Genomic DNA, 21,960 nt, shown 5'->3' with positions numbered 1-21,960 from the left:
AAGTTTTGGACCTATAGAAACAACTGTTTTACCCGGCACAGAGGCTTTCCTTTGCCTTGAGATAATCTAACACACGTCCTCTTCCTCTTTTTAATATTTCCACATAAAATATTAGTTGCTCACCTTCCCTTACTTCCTTTTTCATATTAATTGAGCTGGGGTTGTAATTTAGTATTTTTATAATTGCTCTATCCTCTATAATTAGAGGTGGCCTTGTGTAATTCTAGGGAAATATTTTAGTTAAAATAGTTTTTTAGAACAATGGGTAACACGATTCAAGCCAATTCATTAATTCATCTAAAATATTATCGTAGTAATATATAATTTTTCAGTATTCTTATAAAAATATTATTTAATTTTTGACTGTTTTAGACTAATAATATGGACCTTGCTAAACATAGTCGGTTCCAAACACAGATGAAGATGCAAAGTCACAAACTTGTGATATGTTGACAATCAACATAAGACTGAATCACCTTGAATCTTCTCAATACTTTGAAAAAACAGAACGGTACTAAAACAAAGGATTGATATATATAACTGATCCAAACTAGTTTGAGAATTAAACATAATTCATGATTCAATACGTAAGTACAAACATTTATTATTCTATTTATGAAACACGTATATGTAGTAAAAAGACGACAAACTCACAACAAACTTATAACTTGGATGAAAGCAACAGATGACTCAAAAGTTGACTCAACAAAGACCATAACAGTGAAATATGGATGACATTTTCTTGGATTTGGAAAAGAATGGTGAAACAATATAAGCCTCACTAAATATAGTCGCTCCCAAACACAGAAAAAGATGCAAAGTTGAAAACTTGTGATAGGTTAACAACCAAGGTAAGACTCAAATCACATTGAATCTTCTAAATACTCGGAAAAACAATGGACACAAATATTCATATAACCGACCCAAACTAGACTCAAAAGTAAACATAATTCATAATTCCACACGTGCGTACAATCATTTACCACTACTATTAGTCTATTCATGAAACCCGTAAAAAAGAAGACAAACTCAACACAAACTTGTACAAGGAAATTAAATTAGATTACCGTATGCAAAGGGCTAGACTGCTTATATGTGTCTTTATATACTTATCAGTGTTTTCACTACTAGAACACAAAGTATTAGTTTATAGTTCCCTCTCTTTCTCATTTGTTTAGTGTTCTCTTAGCATATACTTACTTACATTCATGTTAGTAACAATATAACCTAAAGTACTTTCAAAACTCCCTCAAATTATATTTTGATCATCAAGAAACCAAGATTACAGAGTTGAATACTACCAACATGACAAATCAAGGACCAAATAGTAGTGTTATCGAGTTAGCTGAAATTGTACCACAAAATGGCGAAGTTTTCTTGACATGGGAAGATCTGTGGGTGACGGCTTCAAGCTTGAAAGGTGGCAACAAAACCATTCTTAAAGGCTTAACAGGCTATGCAAGGCCTGGTGAACTCTTGGCTATCATGGGCCCTTCTGGCTGTGGCAAATCCACACTTCTCGACACAATAGCAGGTATATTTTTCACCACGGAGATTTTATATACTGACAGCGTAAAGAATTTTTACCCTAGTAGTGTATTTCAGCCTGATGTAGCAGGTAACCTGGCTTATATTGCAGGTTACAGATTCTACTTTTTCTCATTTAGTTGACATGATAGTAAAAAATATTTTACACTGTGAGTATATAGAAGTTAAACTCCAGCAACACCCCGACCCAGGAAAAGTAGTGTTATTATTTTGATTAGGTACTTATGTTATGTATGTATATTAATGTTATCAGGGAGATTGGGATCGAGCACAAGGCAGAGTGGAGATATTCTAACCAATGGCCGGAAACAGACACTGGCACATGGAACCTCTGTGAGTAAATTTTAAGAATCAGTTACTGTGGACATGACATGCAATAATCTCTTTCAAACATTCTACCAGCAGAGTATTATCTGTTGGAGATATTCAAAAGAAAAATGTTTGCTTATGAACATGCATAACCTGTGAATTTTGGAACATGTATATTATAAAGTAGAAACTGAAACTCATGGTGAGTACCTGCATATTTTGTACTAATTACATAGAATTTGACATAATCAGGCCTATGTGACTCAAGAAGATACTCTTATGGCAACACTAACTGTAAAGGAAGCTGTATACTATTCTGCTGAACTACAACTCCCTAATTCCATGCCAAAATCAGAGAAAAAACAAATAGCAGACATGACTATGAAGGAAATGGGGTTACAAGATGCCATGGAAACAAGAATTGGAGGATGGAGCGGGAAAGGAATAAGCGGAGGACAGAAGAGGAGAGTCAGCATATGCTTGGAGATTTTGACGCGCCCAAAACTTCTCTTTCTTGATGAGCCAACTAGTGGACTTGATAGCGCAGCGTCTTATTATGTCATGAAAACAGTTGCAAGCCAAAGCCAGGGGAGAACCATTATCGCCTCAATTCATCAACCTAGTGCTGAAGTTTTCAGTCTTTTTCATTCTTTATGTCTTTTGTCTGCTGGAAGAACTGTATACTTTGGCCCTGCTAGTGCAGCAATTGAGGTTAGCATATTATTTGAATTTTCGAAATGTCTAAGTTAATCAACCAGATATATCGATAATCCTTGTCAATGTGCAGTTTTTTGCATCGAGTGGTTATCCTTGCCCGACACTCCAGAATCCATCTGATCATTTTCTCAAAACAATTAACAGTGATTTTGATCAGGTATGGAAGTTTGAATCTTTTAGTATTGGAATAGACTGTTTCTCAATCGATTTAAATGAAATTTTTTCTATGAATAATAGGACATTGAAGAAGGTCCAACTAGGAGGAAATCAACAGAAGAGGTGATTGATATCCTGATAAAGTCATACAAAGCTTCCGATAAGTATAAAGAAGTTCAAATCCGAGTTGCTCAAATCTGCAAACAGGTCCATAATCTGAAACTCGTTTATGATTAATCAGCACATGGTATTTTCCAACTGTCAACTCCCAGGTTACTTGCCGGAGATGCTTCTAGCAGTTGTTCTCTCTGTTTCATTTTATATGACACTCTTTCCTTTTCAGTATGCTCTATATTTGGAAACTCTTTAATTTTAAACTTACAATCTTACCTCTAACGACATAGGTGTATAAGCATAGAATTGTCATGGTATGTTCCAAACCACTATAATTCAAAGAGTGCCTACTTTTGGTATGTGGGGAAAGTCTCTCTATTTTTTTTTTTCTCTTTTCTAAACGACTTCTTTAATCAAACACCACCATATCAAATAAAATCGACCGAGTACTAGACAGGAAAACGTATAAGTATGATGTGCTTAAGGATTTCCAAAATCATATACAGGAAGGTGAAGTACTGGAGAGAAGAAGCCGTACCAGCTTCACAACCCAAAGCTTTGTTTTGACAAGAAGGTCATTTATGAACATGTCCCGCGATCTTGGATACTACTGGATGCGATTAGCTGTTTATATTGTAATAGCTGTAGGTCTTGGCACTATCTACTTTGATGTTGGCCTTTCTAAAGCTTCAATTCAGGTAATAACAGAGAGACACACATTACATTTCCTCTTCACTTGTACCATGATGTTTTAAACTGCCAAATTGTTTACTCTTTAATTACATGGTGAAAATAGGCAAGAGGTTCCATGCTTATGTTTGTGGCTTCATTCATCACTTTTATGGCCATTGGTGGATTCCCCTCTTTTGTGGAAGACCTCAAGGTAGAATACAGATTTCACATTAAGTGGTACTCCTCATTTTTCTTTTTCTCCTTTCTTGATCTCGTGCTAATAATAGGTTTCTAAAACATTAAAAAAAAAAAACAGGTATTTCAGCGCGAGAAACTAAATGGTCATTATGGCTCTGGTTCATATGTCATAGCCAATACACTTTCTGCTGTGCCATACTTGCTACTGGTATCATTTATCCCAGGAGCTATCGCATATTTTCTCACCGGGCTACAAAATGGATTCGAGCAATTCATATGCTTTTCACTAGTCCTCTTCACCTGTATGATGTTAGTGTTGACACCCAATTTTGTCCCGCATCTCCTCCGAAATACCTATTTATACTTCTGGTATTTCGAGAAATTAAAAATATGCATTTAAGTTTTACTATAATTATTAGTCTTTTATTAACACCCACATTTTATTTATTCTTCTGCAGTTTATTATTATCATTATTATTATTATTGTTATTATTATTATTATTATTCTTAAATTATCATTTTTTGTCGTTAATTATTATTTCTTGTTATTTCCATTATCATTATCATTATCATTATTATTATTATTATTATCATTATTATTTTATTATTATCCCATTATTGTTATTATTATTAATTTATTATCATTTTGTTATAATCAATAATTGTTATTTATCGTTATTATTTTTATTTATTAATTTCTATCATCTTTATTATTATTATTAATTATTATCATTTTTTAATTATCAATGTTTGTTATTTACCATTATTATTATATCTATTATCACCATTATCATCAACATTATCATTATTACCATTATCATTGCTATTTAGCAGTATTACTACCGCTATTTATTTGCTACTATTATTGAAACTTGCATTTCTCAACGTTCTACCAACTTCCGCATACACATCGCATTTATTTCGCACATTTAAATGATAGCGTTTTTTATTGCGCGGTCATTGCAACATGATATAACTTTATTATCCGGGTCTTTTACAATTACACATTTTTTCGTACCAGGTGATATTCTGGCACCCTTAGTACATCGTTAATCAAAATGTGTCTCTTATTCAAATTTAGAAGCCAAACTATTTCTTGCACTCAGTCCGTATTTTGACTTACCGGACCCCAAATCAAAGTTCGATTAATTCCTAATACTTTTGGACTACACCATATTTTTATCTCAATTTTTTAGATCAGTCCATGTTTAATTTACTAGTCCATTCTTTTAAACACCCAGTCTAAAATTTGACCCGGTTCACAAATGGACCGGGTCCAATTCATTTTCAGCAAAATAAGGGAAACCCTTTTAGGGTTTCCCCTTCATTTTCCCCTCATTCCTCCTCCGCCGCTCATCTCCCTCTCCCCTTCTCCTCCTTTCCCGCTCCCTCGCCGCCGCTCCCACTCACCCCCCCTTTCCCTCCTTCTTCTCCGCTCCCCACTCGCCCTTGTCCCCCACTTTTCTCTCCCTTTTCTCCGCCTCATCTCCCTCGTCTCACTCACCCCACCACCGCCGCTCATCCTCCCTTTTTCCGACCACGCCGTGCCCTTTCCCCGATTCCCTTCCTTCATCATTCCTTACCTCACACCGCTCCTCTCTCTCCCCATTCTATAAAAAAACAGGGGAGTTGAATCGTTTAGGGAGGAGGGATTGGCAAAAAAAGCCGAATCAACTTTAGACAAACAAGACCAAAAACCACGAAAATCCCACAAAAACACAAGTTTTAATCAACAAAGACAACGAACAACTACTCTATTTTACTTTCATTCTCTGTTGAAACTTTAGTTTTCCTTAATCGATTTCGAGTTTGTCGCGTTCGAGAGTAGATTCGAGGCCTCGACGCCCCAGTTCATTGCGCACAAAACAGGTAAACTTCGATACCTTTATTACTTCGAGTCTTTAATTTCTGCTTTGGTTAAATTTTTTTAGCTGGTTCTGCTATTTTTATGTTATGTAGTTTCTTTGTCGTCACATTATTTTCTGATATTTTGGGATATTGTTAGGATAAGGATAGTAATTGCTAAAGTGAGTCCGAAAGGTGGACATTGTAATTTAGGATGGCTTAAGACTAAATTTCCAGGACTTAGGATGCATTTAAACCGAATATACATAGGATATACAATGGATTATCAAGATAAGAAGAAGATATACATTCAATATATATATGATATACACTTTTACTCATCTGTTCAAAAAATATATCCTGTCATGAATGTAATCTGCTTTGAACTGGTAATTGTATTTCACATTTAGTTATGTATGTAGCATGTTCTGTTATGGAATTATGATAGGCATTAACATATTTAGATATAATTCTTGTCTTAATATGCACTGGAAATCAAGTTGATTAGTCTGCTATCACACTTAGGTGGAAATCTGGCTTAGCTGTTCAAATGATTGACTCGGAATGATTGCTTGAGTACTGGTTTAGACCATGTGAGGTCTTGACATAACTGTCCTTAAACTAAGAGTCTATGTGAAATGTTATTTGCTTGTGTGCACTCTTAAGGTGATTAGTGATGCTTGATGATTTAAAAGACCTCTGATGACTGTTGTAACCTTATTTAGAATCATAACAGCTCAAGTATTTTGACCATGGAGTTTTGGTGACACAGTTTAGATAGATTGAGGTGCTCATGAGGAAATTTGGTTTATAAGACTGGGTCTTCTCTTGTTCTTAAATAATCTGATCTGAGATTTATATATATTGTCTTAGTCTGAATCTGTCTACTGCATTTGTCATGTTGACTTGTATGAACTATTATTGAGCTGACTAAGGAAAGTTTGATTAGGCCAGATTTAGCAAAGTCTGAGGCCTGCTTGTAAAGTCTTGTAATGTGACTAGGTTGTTTGGATGTGATTAAATAAGGCTTAACTGGTTTCAAAGAACATATTAGTTTATCTTGGTGTGTCTGCATCTGAGTCTAATAAGGTGGAAAAGTCTCAAAGAGTTAAGACATCCTCCTAATATGTACCAGGTTTGAGCTTTTCTACTGAAATAGTGAAGAAAGGGAACCACTTAGGTTAATATGAACTTTGTATGCATTAGGTGATTGACAGAGTTTAACCCTGAGAATTTAAATCAAATCTGGATGATTGACTTGGAACTTATATGTGAGCATGAACATCCAGTTGTCTCTTTATTTATATACTTATGTACTATTTTAGAACTCGTATAATGTGGGTATTCTGCTTCTAAAAACCTGACCATACTAGACTGGAGTTTAAGGGGTCAGTACTGCAAAAAATTGAATGCATGATTAAGCATTTTTTTTACTGTTGTTCTGTGTGTGTTCCTCATAGAAGTAGCATCAGAACCTTACACGATTACTCTGTTTCCAGCCCCTTTAACTGAATGAATAAACCCCCCTCTGTCCTGCCCCTGTTTGTCGCGATATTTTGGAAACTTGACTTAGTGAAATATGGTGACAATTGTTGTTTGACAGAAATAGATGACGCTTGTTCATCATTACCTGGAAGTTGTGACCTGATATTTATGATAATTTTGAATCAAAATACAAATTCACGCAGTAGTACTAGTTGAAAGTTTTAGATTTACCCCTGCATATACAGGTTATATTCAGTCATGCATACGTTTGAATATGTAAATTGGTATATCTGATTATATAGGGTATATCATTCCTTACTTGGCTGATTGATAAGCTGCCCTTGTTTAAATTTAGACCATGCTATCATCATGTCATGCCCTCGTCTTATCCTGTACCCTTTTTTTTTATATCTTACATGGCTGTCCGTTGCAAATATACCATGTGATTATATATATATATATATATATATATATATATGTATATATATATATGTCGTAGATGACTAGTATAATCTTGATTTGTTGAGTTTAAATTTTATATGTTTAAATCTCATTCGTTGATTATATGCTAATCCTTTTCCTTTTGTTCTTATGCATGAATATTCCGCATTCGGTATTGGGCTAAGAGCCCAACACGAAATTCTCTCCCTATCAATCCAATTCACAGCCAAACAAAAAAAGGGGTCTGGGCCGAGGCCCAACAGATGGTCAACAAACCACAGCAGTTTCGGAAAGTGGGCTGAGCCCATTTATATTATAGCTACTCTTCCATTTTATTTTTTGTGTGTATTTAATGTGTATTGTATAACTAACATCTTTGTTTGTTAATTAAGATCGAACCTTAGGGACATTAAAGGGTTCAGTTTAGTAATGGGTAGTTAAGTCCACAAATTACATTCATTTCTATTTTTTTAAAACTATTTATAGTACCTATAACATTTATTTGAATAATTGATTTTTTTAAAGATAGCATGATTACATCTTTGGCTAAAGGAATAATAATTTATGCTCACTATTGTTAGAAACTTAAAACATCACCAATCCTACACTAACGATTAGCTTAATCTAAGGAATAAAAAGGCAAACTAATTCAACGAATAACTCTTTCACTTTAGTTTCTTTCCAACACTTGAAATTCATATTTGTCTAAACAACCTTTAAAACTTTTATTAAATAACTCTTTTAAATTTTAGTCATTTTTCTCCATATATATATATAAACATCACTCATCCCATTTCTTTTGGTTTATGTATAATTAAACTCTTATCAAATCACTACGTTTTCTACAAGTATTATTTTAACATTATTATTACATTTCGTTAAAAATTAATAACTTTTATAAGTCGTGTTTACAAAGTAACAATAGACATATTTTTTTATACAACTTATTATTTTACATGTCTTATTTCTAATAACACTATTACCTTTTACTTTAAAAAACTTTCCCAAACATTTATAATACTATATTTACCCTTAGCCTAATTAATCATAAGTCCGGTCGGTTAACCATTGTTAATGGGTCTTAAAGGGTGCCTAATACCTTCCCTTTAGACTAATTGAACCCTTACCTAGAATCTTAAGTTTCGCAGACTTTAAACACAGCTAACTTTAAACATAACTTTAAGTAACTTTAGGTGTCCTAATTCACCATAAATAATTAGGTGGCGACTCCTTAACACAAACAAAAAATAGGAATCTCCAATATGTCGTACTTCTAATTTTAACCCTCCGGGGTTAAAATGGGGTGTGACAGCTTGGCGACTCTCCGGGGTTAAAATGGGGTGTGACAGCTTGTGTGACAGCTTGGCGACTCTCCGGGGTTAAAATGGGGTGTGACAGCTTGGCGACTCCGCTGGGGAATCACTTAGGTTCTAACCATAACGGACTTAGTTTAAATAGGTTTTGTGTGCTTATTTTTATTACTTTATTTGTTTGTTAACTGTTTTTACATGTTATTAATTGTTTGCTTGATATGAACTGTTTGTTTGATATAAACTGTTTATGTGTTACTGCTTTGATAAACTGTCATTCCGTTCATATTTCCTCCACTTCTGGAAAACTCACACATATTCACACACTTAAAACGGCTTCGCGGTTCGCGCCCGTTCACTACTAAATTACCCCTTTAGTTGGATTGATCTTGTGGATTTAGTCGATCAGCGGTGCAGTCGACGGCCACGGACTTTCCACTCCCAAGTTGTCCGCTTGGGAGAACCTTGTGTCATAGGAAGCCAACTCTTAGTCAGCTTAAGATAGAGCTAAACCAACACCCTTTATTAAGAGCATACATTTCATGACCTAGGAGGTTTAATACCCTTAGTGCATTAAATCCATTAGATGACTTTACCCAAACGTCCAAGCGGGTTCACGACCCCGAGTGACACCAATCATACTTTATGTGCATGTTTGAAGGATAACTGTGCCTAAATATTGACTACTTGCTCTAATTAATTAAACTTTAGGAAGGAGGGAATGATTAACATTTCTATGACAGGTATGGATTTGCATTGGAGTACAACAAATGACAAAGATCAATGACATCACAAAACGGAGCTGAAATTTAGATATAGCAAAATTGTATTTACTTTATTTAGATTAGGAAACACTTTATGTTGTATTCATTTGACATGTAATAAATATTACATTATCTTGTACTTTATTTTGAGAAATAGAATCTGTTTAATTAATCAAAGCAACGGGATGACGTATTATGGCACACTTTATCCTTCAAACAAACGTTAGGCCTACCTCTGGCACAAAGAGGTCACATGCATATTAGGACGCATTATTATTGTTTAATATAATTGTTTACATTTGTTTGACAACTTGTTTGACTCTACTTGATAAATTATTTGCTACATGCCTTACTCGACTTTACGTGACCATGACTTTACCTAGATATGTTCGTGAGATTAACATCGTTTATACTGTATGTCTATTTTATCTTATTCCCGAACAGAGAGTTGATTCGTGTTGACGCTCGATGGCCGACCATCCTTATATCACGAGGTCAAAGACGTCATCGTTACCTGAACGTAGTTGGGCTGTCCAAGGAAATGAAATTACTATGTCTGATCCGGCCGCATCTGTTCCAACTGGTGTAGAAAACCTCGTGATCGCTAGCGATCCGCCTGAAACTTCCGAACATGGAACTGCTATTCAACGGGATGAACATATCGCCCGCCTGACTCAAGAAATTGAGAATCTACGTGGAGAACTAAATCGGGTTAGGGACTTGACCAATTTATCCATCACACTTCAAAATTCACCTTCTGAACCTAGCAATACTGCACCAGAACCGCCTCGTTTTCCATCACTTGAATCTCCAGCCCCTGAACATTTTCCTCCGCAAAACACTATACCTACCCACAACAACTTACCTCCAACCTACACTACCCATGCTACTCCTGATCCACCACCCAACTCACCAAACCAATCACTAGGTCATACTCCTTACATTCCTTTACCCATCAACACTAACCCACCACCTACAATTACTCCTCTAAAACAAGCCATTACATACTCTGACCATCCACAACAGCCTTTCTATCCTTACCACTACGCCAAACCCTACCAAGTTCCACTATTCCATTACCCTGTCTACAACACCCAAGCAAACTATTGCCAACCTCGAGCACCTCACTATCAAAACCCACTTGTCCAAGCTCCCACTTACCAAAATCGACCACATACCACACATAAAGTCCGTCCAAATCCTGTCATAAAAAACACCCGTAATTATACTCGGTTTGCTGAACCTTTGGCTCAACTATTTGAAAGACTGAAAGCAGCAGGCATAATACAACCGATTGAAGGAAAAATTCCCGAGCCTATCCCAAAATGGTTTGATAGTTCCAAGCATTGTGCATATCATTCTGGAGTTCCTGGGCATGCCACTGAGGATTGCTATGGCCTCAAAAACAAAATCGAAACCTTGATTAAGGAAGGAGCGATCCAGCTCACTGGAGCTCGACCCGATATGGATCCCCATCCATTTGCCTACTCACGAAAACGCCAACGTGAACATGATAATTATCGAAAGGTTAAGAATCGGAAGGAGGTCGTTGCGCCAATTGGGAAAGATGGAGAGAGGCATGTCATCAACGTTCGTTGCGCCTGTGGGGATGATCCGAAAACAAGTGCCAGTGAAGATTGCTGCTAAAACTACTGAGACACCAACCATCCAGGGTGCAGAACCAGGAGAGACTCTGAAGAACTGGACTTGTACTCCGTCCCTGATTCTCCAGGAGTCTTGGTAGACTGAACATGTAGTGAACTTTTATTTTTAAAGGCTTGAATCATGCTCAAAACTTTTGTTTGCTTTGCTTCATCTTTTTGAAACTTAATCGTGAAAACTATGAATGCATTTCTAATTTTCCTTAATCATCTGTTATTGTTATTTTCTACTATAATAATTATCAAAATCTGCTAACTCTACGATTGTGACATGAAATGAATAAATAAACAACATACATCCCGAGAGAGTAACAAAGAAACTAGGGGACAAGACAAGATTCCGCTCAAAAGAATCGAAATAGTCGATAGGTGATGACATAAGACTGAAAGCTAGCAATCCAAGAAGAGATCAAAGGACGACATTAGGTAAAACAAACTAGCTTGCAACCTTTCCTTTAACAACTATATACGAACTACGCTGACCTGATTCCCATGGGGGATACGTAGGCAGCCTACATAGGGTTCGGTTGCTTTACAAAAAAAAAAAAAAAAAATAAAATAAAAAAAAAATCCAAAATATCTTATGCATACGAACTACGTTCTGACCTGATTCCCATGGGGGATACTTAGGCAGCCCACATAGGGACTCGGTCATACCAGGTTAGATTTTTTCCCATTTGCATGCTTACGAACTACGTTCCGACCTGATTCCCGAGGTGGGATACGTAGGCAGCCCACATAGGGTTCGGTTGCGTTATAACAGAAAATCTAAAATTATTACACAAAGAAAACCATACAGGGCCTGATTCCCTTGGCAAGATTCGTAGACTATCAACATACAGATCCGTCGCACTTAGATAAAAATCCAACAAACCTTTTACCGTTTATATAACAGAACTACGCTGACCTGATTCCCTTGGTGGGATACGTAGGCAATCCACATCGGGTTCGGTCCCTTTATTAGAAAACTTCAGACCATTTTATGTTTCATGAACTACGCTCTGACCTGATTCCTTGGCGGATACGTAGGCAACCTATACAAGGTTCGGTCACACCACAACATAAGTTTAGCATACCCTTTTGAACCCGAAACTGGGGCATATTTTGAAAAGATATAGACAAAAGAACAGTTGGACATCGACAAGATTAAGGCTACCAGATAGGAAGTATTATAGACCAATTACTTTAGAAGTGTCACAATCTGAAGTTGGCAGAAATATTTTACAACTTACATACACATATTTACGCATATATATTTCCTTATATACATATATTTACATATATATCTTTCCTTACATACATGCGTTTACATATACATATTTCACAACTTATATACGTATAGTTACATTCCCTTATACATATACTTACATACCTACCTTTCAAATGAAATATTTTCTTTCAATCATTTTCATTACTGTTCATCTACCGAGGCTTAAACAGAGATCACAAGATCCAAACAAACAAGACGAATGGAGCGCCAACCACGTCAAGCTTCGAGTCAACACGAATCAACTTCCCCCTCCCAAACTAAGAATTTTTCTTTGAGTGCAGGAACTTAAGACCGCGAGATCAACAGTCAAGTCTATCAATCATGGCAGAAAAGCATCATCTGGCTTAATATGGCCTTGCCTAAAAGGCCAAACGGCTTTATTTCTAACTCTATCTTTAATTTTTATTTTTATCACAATCACTTTATGACTTTATATACCTGTTTTGTAGGTTGACGAAGTTGGAGGCGAATTAAATCAGGATCGCACGTCATTAGTTCAGCCTGTCACGATACCATCAACATCATAAGCCAAACGGCTATTCTACCGCTTTGCTCCATACTTTACCAATTACTTTATCATATACTTTACCAGCTTTAACCATTTTACTCTGAACTTTGCAGGAATTATTATCAAGTCCCCGAAGACAACCGGAGACACATCATCAAATCTCTGAAGACAACCGGAGAAGTATTATCAAGTCCCCGAAGACAACCGGAGACACGTCATCAAATCTCTGAAGACAACCGGAGATGTATCATCAAGTCCCCGAAGACAACCGGAGACGCATCATCAAATCTCTGAAGACAACCGGAGATGCATCATCAAGTCCCGAAGACAACCGGGCATCACTTGGCTATACTGCCTCATATGCATAAGCCAGACGGCTACACATCATCAACTTTAACGATTTACCTTGAACTTTACAGGAATATCATCAAGTCCCCGAAGACAACCGGAGACACAGCATCAAGTCCCCGAAGACAACCGGAGACACAGCATCCAGTCCCCGAAGACAACCGGAGACACAGCATCCAGTCCCCGAAGACAACCGGAGACACAACATCAAGTCCCCGAAGACAACCGGAGACACAGCATCAAGTCCCCGAAGACAACCGGAGACACAACATCCAGTCCCCGAAGACAACCGGAGACACAACATCAAGTCCCCGAAGACAACCGGAGACACAGCATCAAGTCCCCGAAGACAACCGGAGACATCGCATGGCTACACGGCCTCATCTGCATAAGCCAAGCGGCTATACACTTGCTTTACTCCTTACTTTATTTCTTTATTTCATCATCTACTTTACCTACTTTAACGAATTTACCTTAAATTTCGCAGACATCATCGAGTCCCGGAAGACAGTCGGAGGCCTTACTACTATCATCTCCAACCGCAACTAGAGACCTTATTACATCCTCAGCATACGCATCACACATTCATTCAAGTCCCTGAAGACAACCAGAGAGAACATTGGCCACACGGCTTCATTTTTCATTCCCCCAATCATATTTACTATCATTTACACTCTTTATAGTTTTACATTTTTTAACTCTATTACTAATTCTGACATGAATTTCAGTTTTGGCAGAAAATACAACCAGCAGAGATGCAACACAACGTGGAACTTTATCTTACGCAGTGAACTGGGGCAAATTTGCTAAAGAGGAATACCAAACTCACAAGCAAAGGTCACGAATCTACTCTCGAAGTCAATTCCGCCTATGTCCACAAACACGTGATACGTAGGTTAATTTCTCTTTCACATCCTCCGCTAAAACTCTACTAAATCTACTCTTCTCACCATCTCATATTCCTTTCTACATCCCCAGTGTTTCCATAACTCAACACTGGGGCATCTTTGAAGAATTTACACCGTGTCTAGTAGAGTCCTACTTATGGGTGTGTTGTGCATCACATTTATAATTAGGAGGCTATAAACACGTGTTCCATTCTTGAACGTCTCGTCACTTGTCTACAACCCCCTGCAAGATTGTGAATCCACAAAAACTTTCGAACTACACATGGCCTAATTCTCGTGCAACCCGAGATATGTAGGCAACTCGAAACTGAGATTCGGCCATAATTTTCCATAATTCCTTCGGCCCTCATAATATTTTCAATCAATTTTTCCTAAATCATACTTTCTTACAAACTCATACTCGTCGGTCCAAACAAAATTGGCTACTACGTCAACTTCTTCGCCCGAAGATTCTTACATCACCTCCGGTCGAAGAGGGGCATCTGTTGACACCCAATTTTGTCCCGCATCTCCTCCGAAATACCTATTTATACTTCTGGTATTTCGAGAAATTAAAAATATGCATTTAAGTTTTACTATAATTATTAGTCTTTTATTAACACCCACATTTTATTTATTCTTCTGCAGTTTATTATTATCATTATTATTATTATTGTTATTATTATTATTATTATTCTTAAATTATCATTTTTTGTCGTTAATTATTATTTCTTGTTATTTCCATTATCATTATCATTATCATTATTATTATTATTATTATCATTATTATTTTATTATTATCCCATTATTGTTATTATTATTAATTTATTATCATTTTGTTATAATCAATAATTGTTATTTATCGTTATTATTTTTATTTATTAATTTCTATCATCTTTATTATTATTATTAATTATTATCATTTTTTAATTATCAATGTTTGTTATTTACCATTATTATTATATCTATTATCACCATTATCATCAACATTATCATTATTACCATTATCATTGCTATTTAGCAGTATTACTACCGCTATTTATTTGCTACTATTATTGAAACTTGCATTTCTCAACGTTCTACCAACTTCCGCATACACATCGCATTTATTTCGCACATTTAAATGATAGCGTTTTTTATTGCGCGGTCATTGCAACATGATATAACTTTATTATCCGGGTCTTTTACAATTACACATTTTTTCGTACCAGGTGATATTCTGGCACCCTTAGTACATCGTTAATCAAAATGTGTCTCTTATTCAAATTTAGAAGCCAAACTATTTCTTGCACTCAGTCCGTATTTTGACTTACCGGACCCCAAATCAAAGTTCGATTAATTCCTAATACTTTTGGACTACACCATATTTTTATCTCAATTTTTTAGATCAGTCCATGTTTAATTTACTAGTCCATTCTTTTAAACACCCAGTCTAAAATTTGACCCGGTTCACAAATGGACCGGGTCCAATTCATTTTCAGCAAAATAAGGGAAACCCTTTTAGGGTTTCCCCTTCATTTTCCCCTCATTCCTCCTCCGCCGCTCATCTCCCTCTCCCCTTCTCCTCCTTTCCCGCTCCCTCGCCGCCGCTCCCACTCACCCCCCCTTTCCCTCCTTCTTCTCCGCTCCCCACTCGCCCTTGTCCCCCACTTTTCTCTCCCTTTTCTCCGCCTCATCTCCCTCGTCTCACTCACCCCACCACCGCCGCTCATCCTCCCTTTTTCCGACCACGCCGTGCCCTTTCCCCGATTCCCTTCCTTCATCATTCCTTACCTCACACCGCTCCTCTCTCTCCCCATTCTATAAAAAAACAGGGGAGTTGAATCGTTTAGGGAGGAGGGATTGGCAAAAAAAGCCGAATCAACTTTAGACAAACAAGACCAAAAACCACGAAAATCCCACAAAAACACAAGTTTTAATCAACAAAGACAACGAACAACTACTCTATTTTACTTTCATTCTCTGTTGAAACTTTAGTTTTCCTTAATCGATTTCGAGTTTGTCGCGTTCGAGAGTAGATTCGAGGCCTCGACGCCCCAGTTCATTGCGCACAAAACAGGTAAACTTCGATACCTTTATTACTTCGAGTCTTTAATTTCTGCTTTGGTTAAATTTTTTTAGCTGGTTCTGCTATTTTTATGTTATGTAGTTTCTTTGTCGTCACATTATTTTCTGATATTTTGGGATATTGTTAGGATAAGGATAGTAATTGCTAAAGTGAGTCCGAAAGGTGGACATTGTAATTTAGGATGGCTTAAGACTAAATTTCCAGGACTTAGGATGCATTTAAACCGAATATACATAGGATATACAATGGATTATCAAGATAAGAAGAAGATATACATTCAATATATATATGATATACACTTTTACTCATCTGTTCAAAAAATATATCCTGTCATGAATGTAATCTGCTTTGAACTGGTAATTGTATTTCACATTTAGTTATGTATGTAGCATGTTCTGTTATGGAATTATGATAGGCATTAACATATTTAGATATAATTCTTGTCTTAATATGCACTGGAAATCAAGTTGATTAGTCTGCTATCACACTTAGGTGGAAATCTGGCTTAGCTGTTCAAATGATTGACTCGGAATGATTGCTTGAGTACTGGTTTAGACCATGTGAGGTCTTGACATAACTGTCCTTAAACTAAGAGTCTATGTGAAATGTTATTTGCTTGTGTGCACTCTTAAGGTGATTAGTGATGCTTGATGATTTAAAAGACCTCTGATGACTGTTGTAACCTTATTTAGAATCATAACAGCTCAAGTATTTTGACCATGGAGTTTTGGTGACACAGTTTAGATAGATTGAGGTGCTCATGAGGAAATTTGGTTTATAAGACTGGGTCTTCTCTTGTTCTTAAATAATCTGATCTGAGATTTATATATATTGTCTTAGTCTGAATCTGTCTACTGCATTTGTCATGTTGACTTGTATGAACTATTATTGAGCTGACTAAGGAAAGTTTGATTAGGCCAGATTTAGCAAAGTCTGAGGCCTGCTTGTAAAGTCTTGTAATGTGACTAGGTTGTTTGGATGTGATTAAATAAGGCTTAACTGGTTTCAAAGAACATATTAGTTTATCTTGGTGTGTCTGCATCTGAGTCTAATAAGGTGGAAAAGTCTCAAAGAGTTAAGACATCCTCCTAATATGTACCAGGTTTGAGCTTTTCTACTGAAATAGTGAAGAAAGGGAACCACTTAGGTTAATATGAACTTTGTATGCATTAGGTGATTGACAGAGTTTAACCCTGAGAATTTAAATCAAATCTGGATGATTGACTTGGAACTTATATGTGAGCATGAACATCCAGTTGTCTCTTTATTTATATACTTATGTACTATTTTAGAACTCGTATAATGTGGGTATTCTGCTTCTAAAAACCTGACCATACTAGACTGGAGTTTAAGGGGTCAGTACTGCAAAAAATTGAATGCATGATTAAGCATTTTTTTTACTGTTGTTCTGTGTGTGTTCCTCATAGAAGTAGCATCAGAACCTTACACGATTACTCTGTTTCCAGCCCCTTTAACTGAATGAATAAACCCCCCTCTGTCCTGCCCCTGTTTGTCGCGATATTTTGGAAACTTGACTTAGTGAAATATGGTGACAATTGTTGTTTGACAGAAATAGATGACGCTTGTTCATCATTACCTGGAAGTTGTGACCTGATATTTATGATAATTTTGAATCAAAATACAAATTCACGCAGTAGTACTAGTTGAAAGTTTTAGATTTACCCCTGCATATACAGGTTATATTCAGTCATGCATACGTTTGAATATGTAAATTGGTATATCTGATTATATAGGGTATATCATTCCTTACTTGGCTGATTGATAAGCTGCCCTTGTTTAAATTTAGACCATGCTATCATCATGTCATGCCCTCGTCTTATCCTGTACCCTTTTTTTTTATATCTTACATGGCTGTCCGTTGCAAATATACCATGTGATTATATATATATATATATATATATATATATATGTATATATATATATGTCGTAGATGACTAGTATAATCTTGATTTGTTGAGTTTAAATTTTATATGTTTAAATCTCATTCGTTGATTATATGCTAATCCTTTTCCTTTTGTTCTTATGCATGAATATTCCGCATTCGGTATTGGGCTAAGAGCCCAACACGAAATTCTCTCCCTATCAATCCAATTCACAGCCAAACAAAAAAAGGGGTCTGGGCCGAGGCCCAACAGATGGTCAACAAACCACAGCAGTTTCGGAAAGTGGGCTGAGCCCATTTATATTATAGCTACTCTTCCATTTTATTTTTTGTGTGTATTTAATGTGTATTGTATAACTAACATCTTTGTTTGTTAATTAAGATCGAACCTTAGGGACATTAAAGGGTTCAGTTTAGTAATGGGTAGTTAAGTCCACAAATTACATTCATTTCTATTTTTTTAAAACTATTTATAGTACCTATAACATTTATTTGAATAATTGATTTTTTTAAAGATAGCATGATTACATCTTTGGCTAAAGGAATAATAATTTATGCTCACTATTGTTAGAAACTTAAAACATCACCAATCCTACACTAACGATTAGCTTAATCTAAGGAATAAAAAGGCAAACTAATTCAACGAATAACTCTTTCACTTTAGTTTCTTTCCAACACTTGAAATTCATATTTGTCTAAACAACCTTTAAAACTTTTATTAAATAACTCTTTTAAATTTTAGTCATTTTTCTCCATATATATATATAAACATCACTCATCCCATTTCTTTTGGTTTATGTATAATTAAACTCTTATCAAATCACTACGTTTTCTACAAGTATTATTTTAACATTATTATTACATTTCGTTAAAAATTAATAACTTTTATAAGTCGTGTTTACAAAGTAACAATAGACATATTTTTTTATACAACTTATTATTTTACATGTCTTATTTCTAATAACACTATTACCTTTTACTTTAAAAAACTTTCCCAAACATTTATAATACTATATTTACCCTTAGCCTAATTAATCATAAGTCCGGTCGGTTAACCATTGTTAATGGGTCTTAAAGGGTGCCTAATACCTTCCCTTTAGACTAATTGAACCCTTACCTAGAATCTTAAGTTTCGCAGACTTTAAACACAGCTAACTTTAAACATAACTTTAAGTAACTTTAGGTGTCCTAATTCACCATAAATAATTAGGTGGCGACTCCTTAACACAAACAAAAAATAGGAATCTCCAATATGTCGTACTTCTAATTTTAACCCTCCGGGGTTAAAATGGGGTGTGACAGCTTGGCGACTCTCCGGGGTTAAAATGGGGTGTGACAGTTAGTTGAGAGCTTAATGATGATTGTAGCAAGCACTGTGCCTAATTTCCTCATGGGATTAATAATTGGAGCAGGAATACAAGCACTTATGATACTAAGCGGCGGGTTCTTTCGATTACCAAATGATTTGCCTAAGGTATTCTGGAAGTACCCTTTACACTATATTGCGTTTCATAAGTATGCTTACGAGGCACTGTTCAAGAATGAGTTTGAAGGACTAAAAATGCATGACGAGCACCAGGGTAAAATTCATTTGATCAACGGGGAAGACATTCTGAGAGGTACATGGCAAATGGATATGGAATACTCAAAGTGGGCGGATCTTGCCATTTTACTGGGAATGGTAATTTTGTACAGATTGTTGTTCTTGCTGTTTGTCAAGGCTGGCGAAATGGTTAAGCCAACTATAAGAGCATTCACGCCTACCTCGCCTAATCAAATCAATTCGGCAGAAACACCTTTGCATGAATCTGCTGTCTAAATTGTACTGATAGAGTAAAATATATTTACAATGTCAGTTTATATAAGTTAAATCATTTTCATTATATTATAGTCTCTTTCTTGTAGTTACTTTCTTTGTATTCAAAGCTCATGGTCATAAAGTGTAAGAATAATTTGCAAATTTCACCATGTCATAAGTCAAGTGAGTACCTTTTAAGTTGATCTCCTGTTCTTGTTCTTTTTCTCCCCGCTCCAAAGTCCAGCAGATGATGATTACCATAAATCTAGCATGGATTTTGATGACACAAGTAGATATGTGCACTTATTTTAGGTATCATTATGCAATTCTCATCACCTTTATTTGTTAAGTCTGAGGCTAGCAAGTTGATTTAAAGAATTGCTCTTGGTGCTTACTGCTGATTATATATGAATTCTAAGTTAAAACTTGACCCATTCCTAGTAGAGTCATGCAAGTAACTGTTCTTTATAAGAAAATCCAATAGCTCTGATAAAACAAACAGACAGGTTAGTTGCTAACAGGAGTTCAGTTATGATTAAGGTTATGTAAATGTGATAACCTTGATATATAAATGTGGAGTTTATTATCGACATAGGAAGAAGCATGACAGATCAGAATTTAGCATTACCTACGTTTTACATGTTAACAAAGAGTGGGAAAAATCTTGCTATTTTCTTCATCACAAATTAATCATTGTGCTGTATCACTTGTCTTTTTGTGGCAGCTAACTCTATTTTGTAACCCCTCTTTCAATAGATGTGAACGTATGTCTTGTTCATTCCGTTTCATAAAGAGTGTACCGTTTTTTATTTGAAAACAGTTTATCCCAAATGAGAAGCTTTTATGGCGACATAAATGTATATAACTTGTTTTATGAGATAATGGCCTAAATGGCCATTCAACTTATAGTAATTGGCCATCAGAGTCAATTACCTTTGTTGTCTCCCAAAAGTTATCTAACTTTTGCCTAGTTAGCCTTCATGGTCATTTTAGTCAGAAATATAATTTCTCGTACCTAATTAATGATGTGGCAGCAGTGAGTTTTTAGAAACAAATAAAAAATAAAATAAAATCAGTGCTTGAATTTATTAAGGACCTGACACACCCTAAACCCAACCCAACCCAAGCAAAGTGCATACTTACCGGTGCGACTTCTAAACAGTGTCATATATGAGCCTCAAAGATGATATCCTCAATGGGTTGTTAATACAACAACGTGTTCCCAGAAGTGTCAAAAATATTTTAGTGGAAGAGTTGAAGAAGATCATGTAGCTACACACAGGGGCGGAGCCAGTAAGGGTCAAGGGGGTTCATTCTTGAACCCCCTTAGGTGAAAAATTACACAGTTTATACAAAGTGAAAATTATTTTTTATGTATACATAGTAAATATTGAACCCCCTTGGCTTCTTTATTTCTCAACTTCTTTATATTTTTGAACCCCCTTAGTTAAAATCCTGATTCCGCCACTGGCTACACATCTGAAATCTCCAATTAAGCACTAAAACTCCAACTTTTAAAGCTTTACAATAATAACAACCGGGAGTCTGTCAAAAGATTACTTGAACAACACCAAGAACAACTATAGAAGATTTAACCATCTAAAAATTAATACCAATATCACTTGTTACGCATTGCTGTATAAGCAACGCCACTTAACAAATTAAATACTATATAATTACAATTACCCAGGGTAGTTTGTATTATTGTAGAAATAAATAAGATTTATTTGTCAAATTTGCTTCTGCACTATCTCAGATTGAGGATTAATTCTGCCCTCTGTTAAACTTTGATTTAATATTACCCCATTAAGGAAAGATTTTTTTTTTTTGCCCTTAGCTCTAATAGAGCTCCAACTAGAAAGCAATCCTAAAACATTATCAAATTATTTTCTCGAAGAATTTGGATATGTACAAGTCCACTCAGTTCACATAATTGGAGCTCCATTAATGAAAAGTGT

At 35.8% G+C, this 21,960-nt stretch overlaps 1 protein-coding gene across 1 annotated transcript; it reads left to right on the top strand.

The window, feature by feature from the left end:
* The first annotated feature begins 1,106 nt into the window (after nt 1-1,106).
* LOC132598808 (ABC transporter G family member 1-like) lies at nt 1,107-20,205 on the top strand. Its single transcript, XM_060311907.1, has 9 exons — nt 1,107-1,534; nt 1,802-1,881; nt 2,110-2,568; nt 2,645-2,731; nt 2,812-2,937; nt 3,351-3,542; nt 3,641-3,727; nt 3,833-4,029; nt 19,549-20,205. The coding sequence occupies exons 1-9, from the start codon at nt 1,306-1,308 to the stop codon at nt 20,021-20,023; spliced, it is 1,932 nt and encodes a 643-aa protein (XP_060167890.1). The 5' UTR covers nt 1,107-1,305; the 3' UTR covers nt 20,024-20,205.
* Nucleotides 20,206-21,960: the final 1,755 nt, after the last annotated feature.

Source organism: Lycium barbarum, chromosome 6, assembly GCF_019175385.1.
Source record: "Lycium barbarum isolate Lr01 chromosome 6, ASM1917538v2, whole genome shotgun sequence".
Taxonomy (NCBI): domain Eukaryota; kingdom Viridiplantae; phylum Streptophyta; class Magnoliopsida; order Solanales; family Solanaceae; genus Lycium; species Lycium barbarum.
This window is presented reverse-complemented; position numbering and strand designations above follow the sequence as displayed.

Excerpts from the sequence above, each read along its gene's own strand:
- LOC132598808 (XM_060311907.1), top strand. The coding sequence starts at position 1,306 with ATGACAAATCAAGGACCAAATAGTAGTGTTATCGAGTTAGCTGAAATT. Across the intron at positions 2,569-2,644 it reads CTGCTAGTGCAGCAATTGAG|TTTTTTGCATCGAGTGGTTA; the intron begins GTTAGCATATTA and ends GTCAATGTGCAG. Across the intron at positions 2,938-3,350 it reads TTGCTCAAATCTGCAAACAG|GAAGGTGAAGTACTGGAGAG; the intron begins GTCCATAATCTG and ends AATCATATACAG.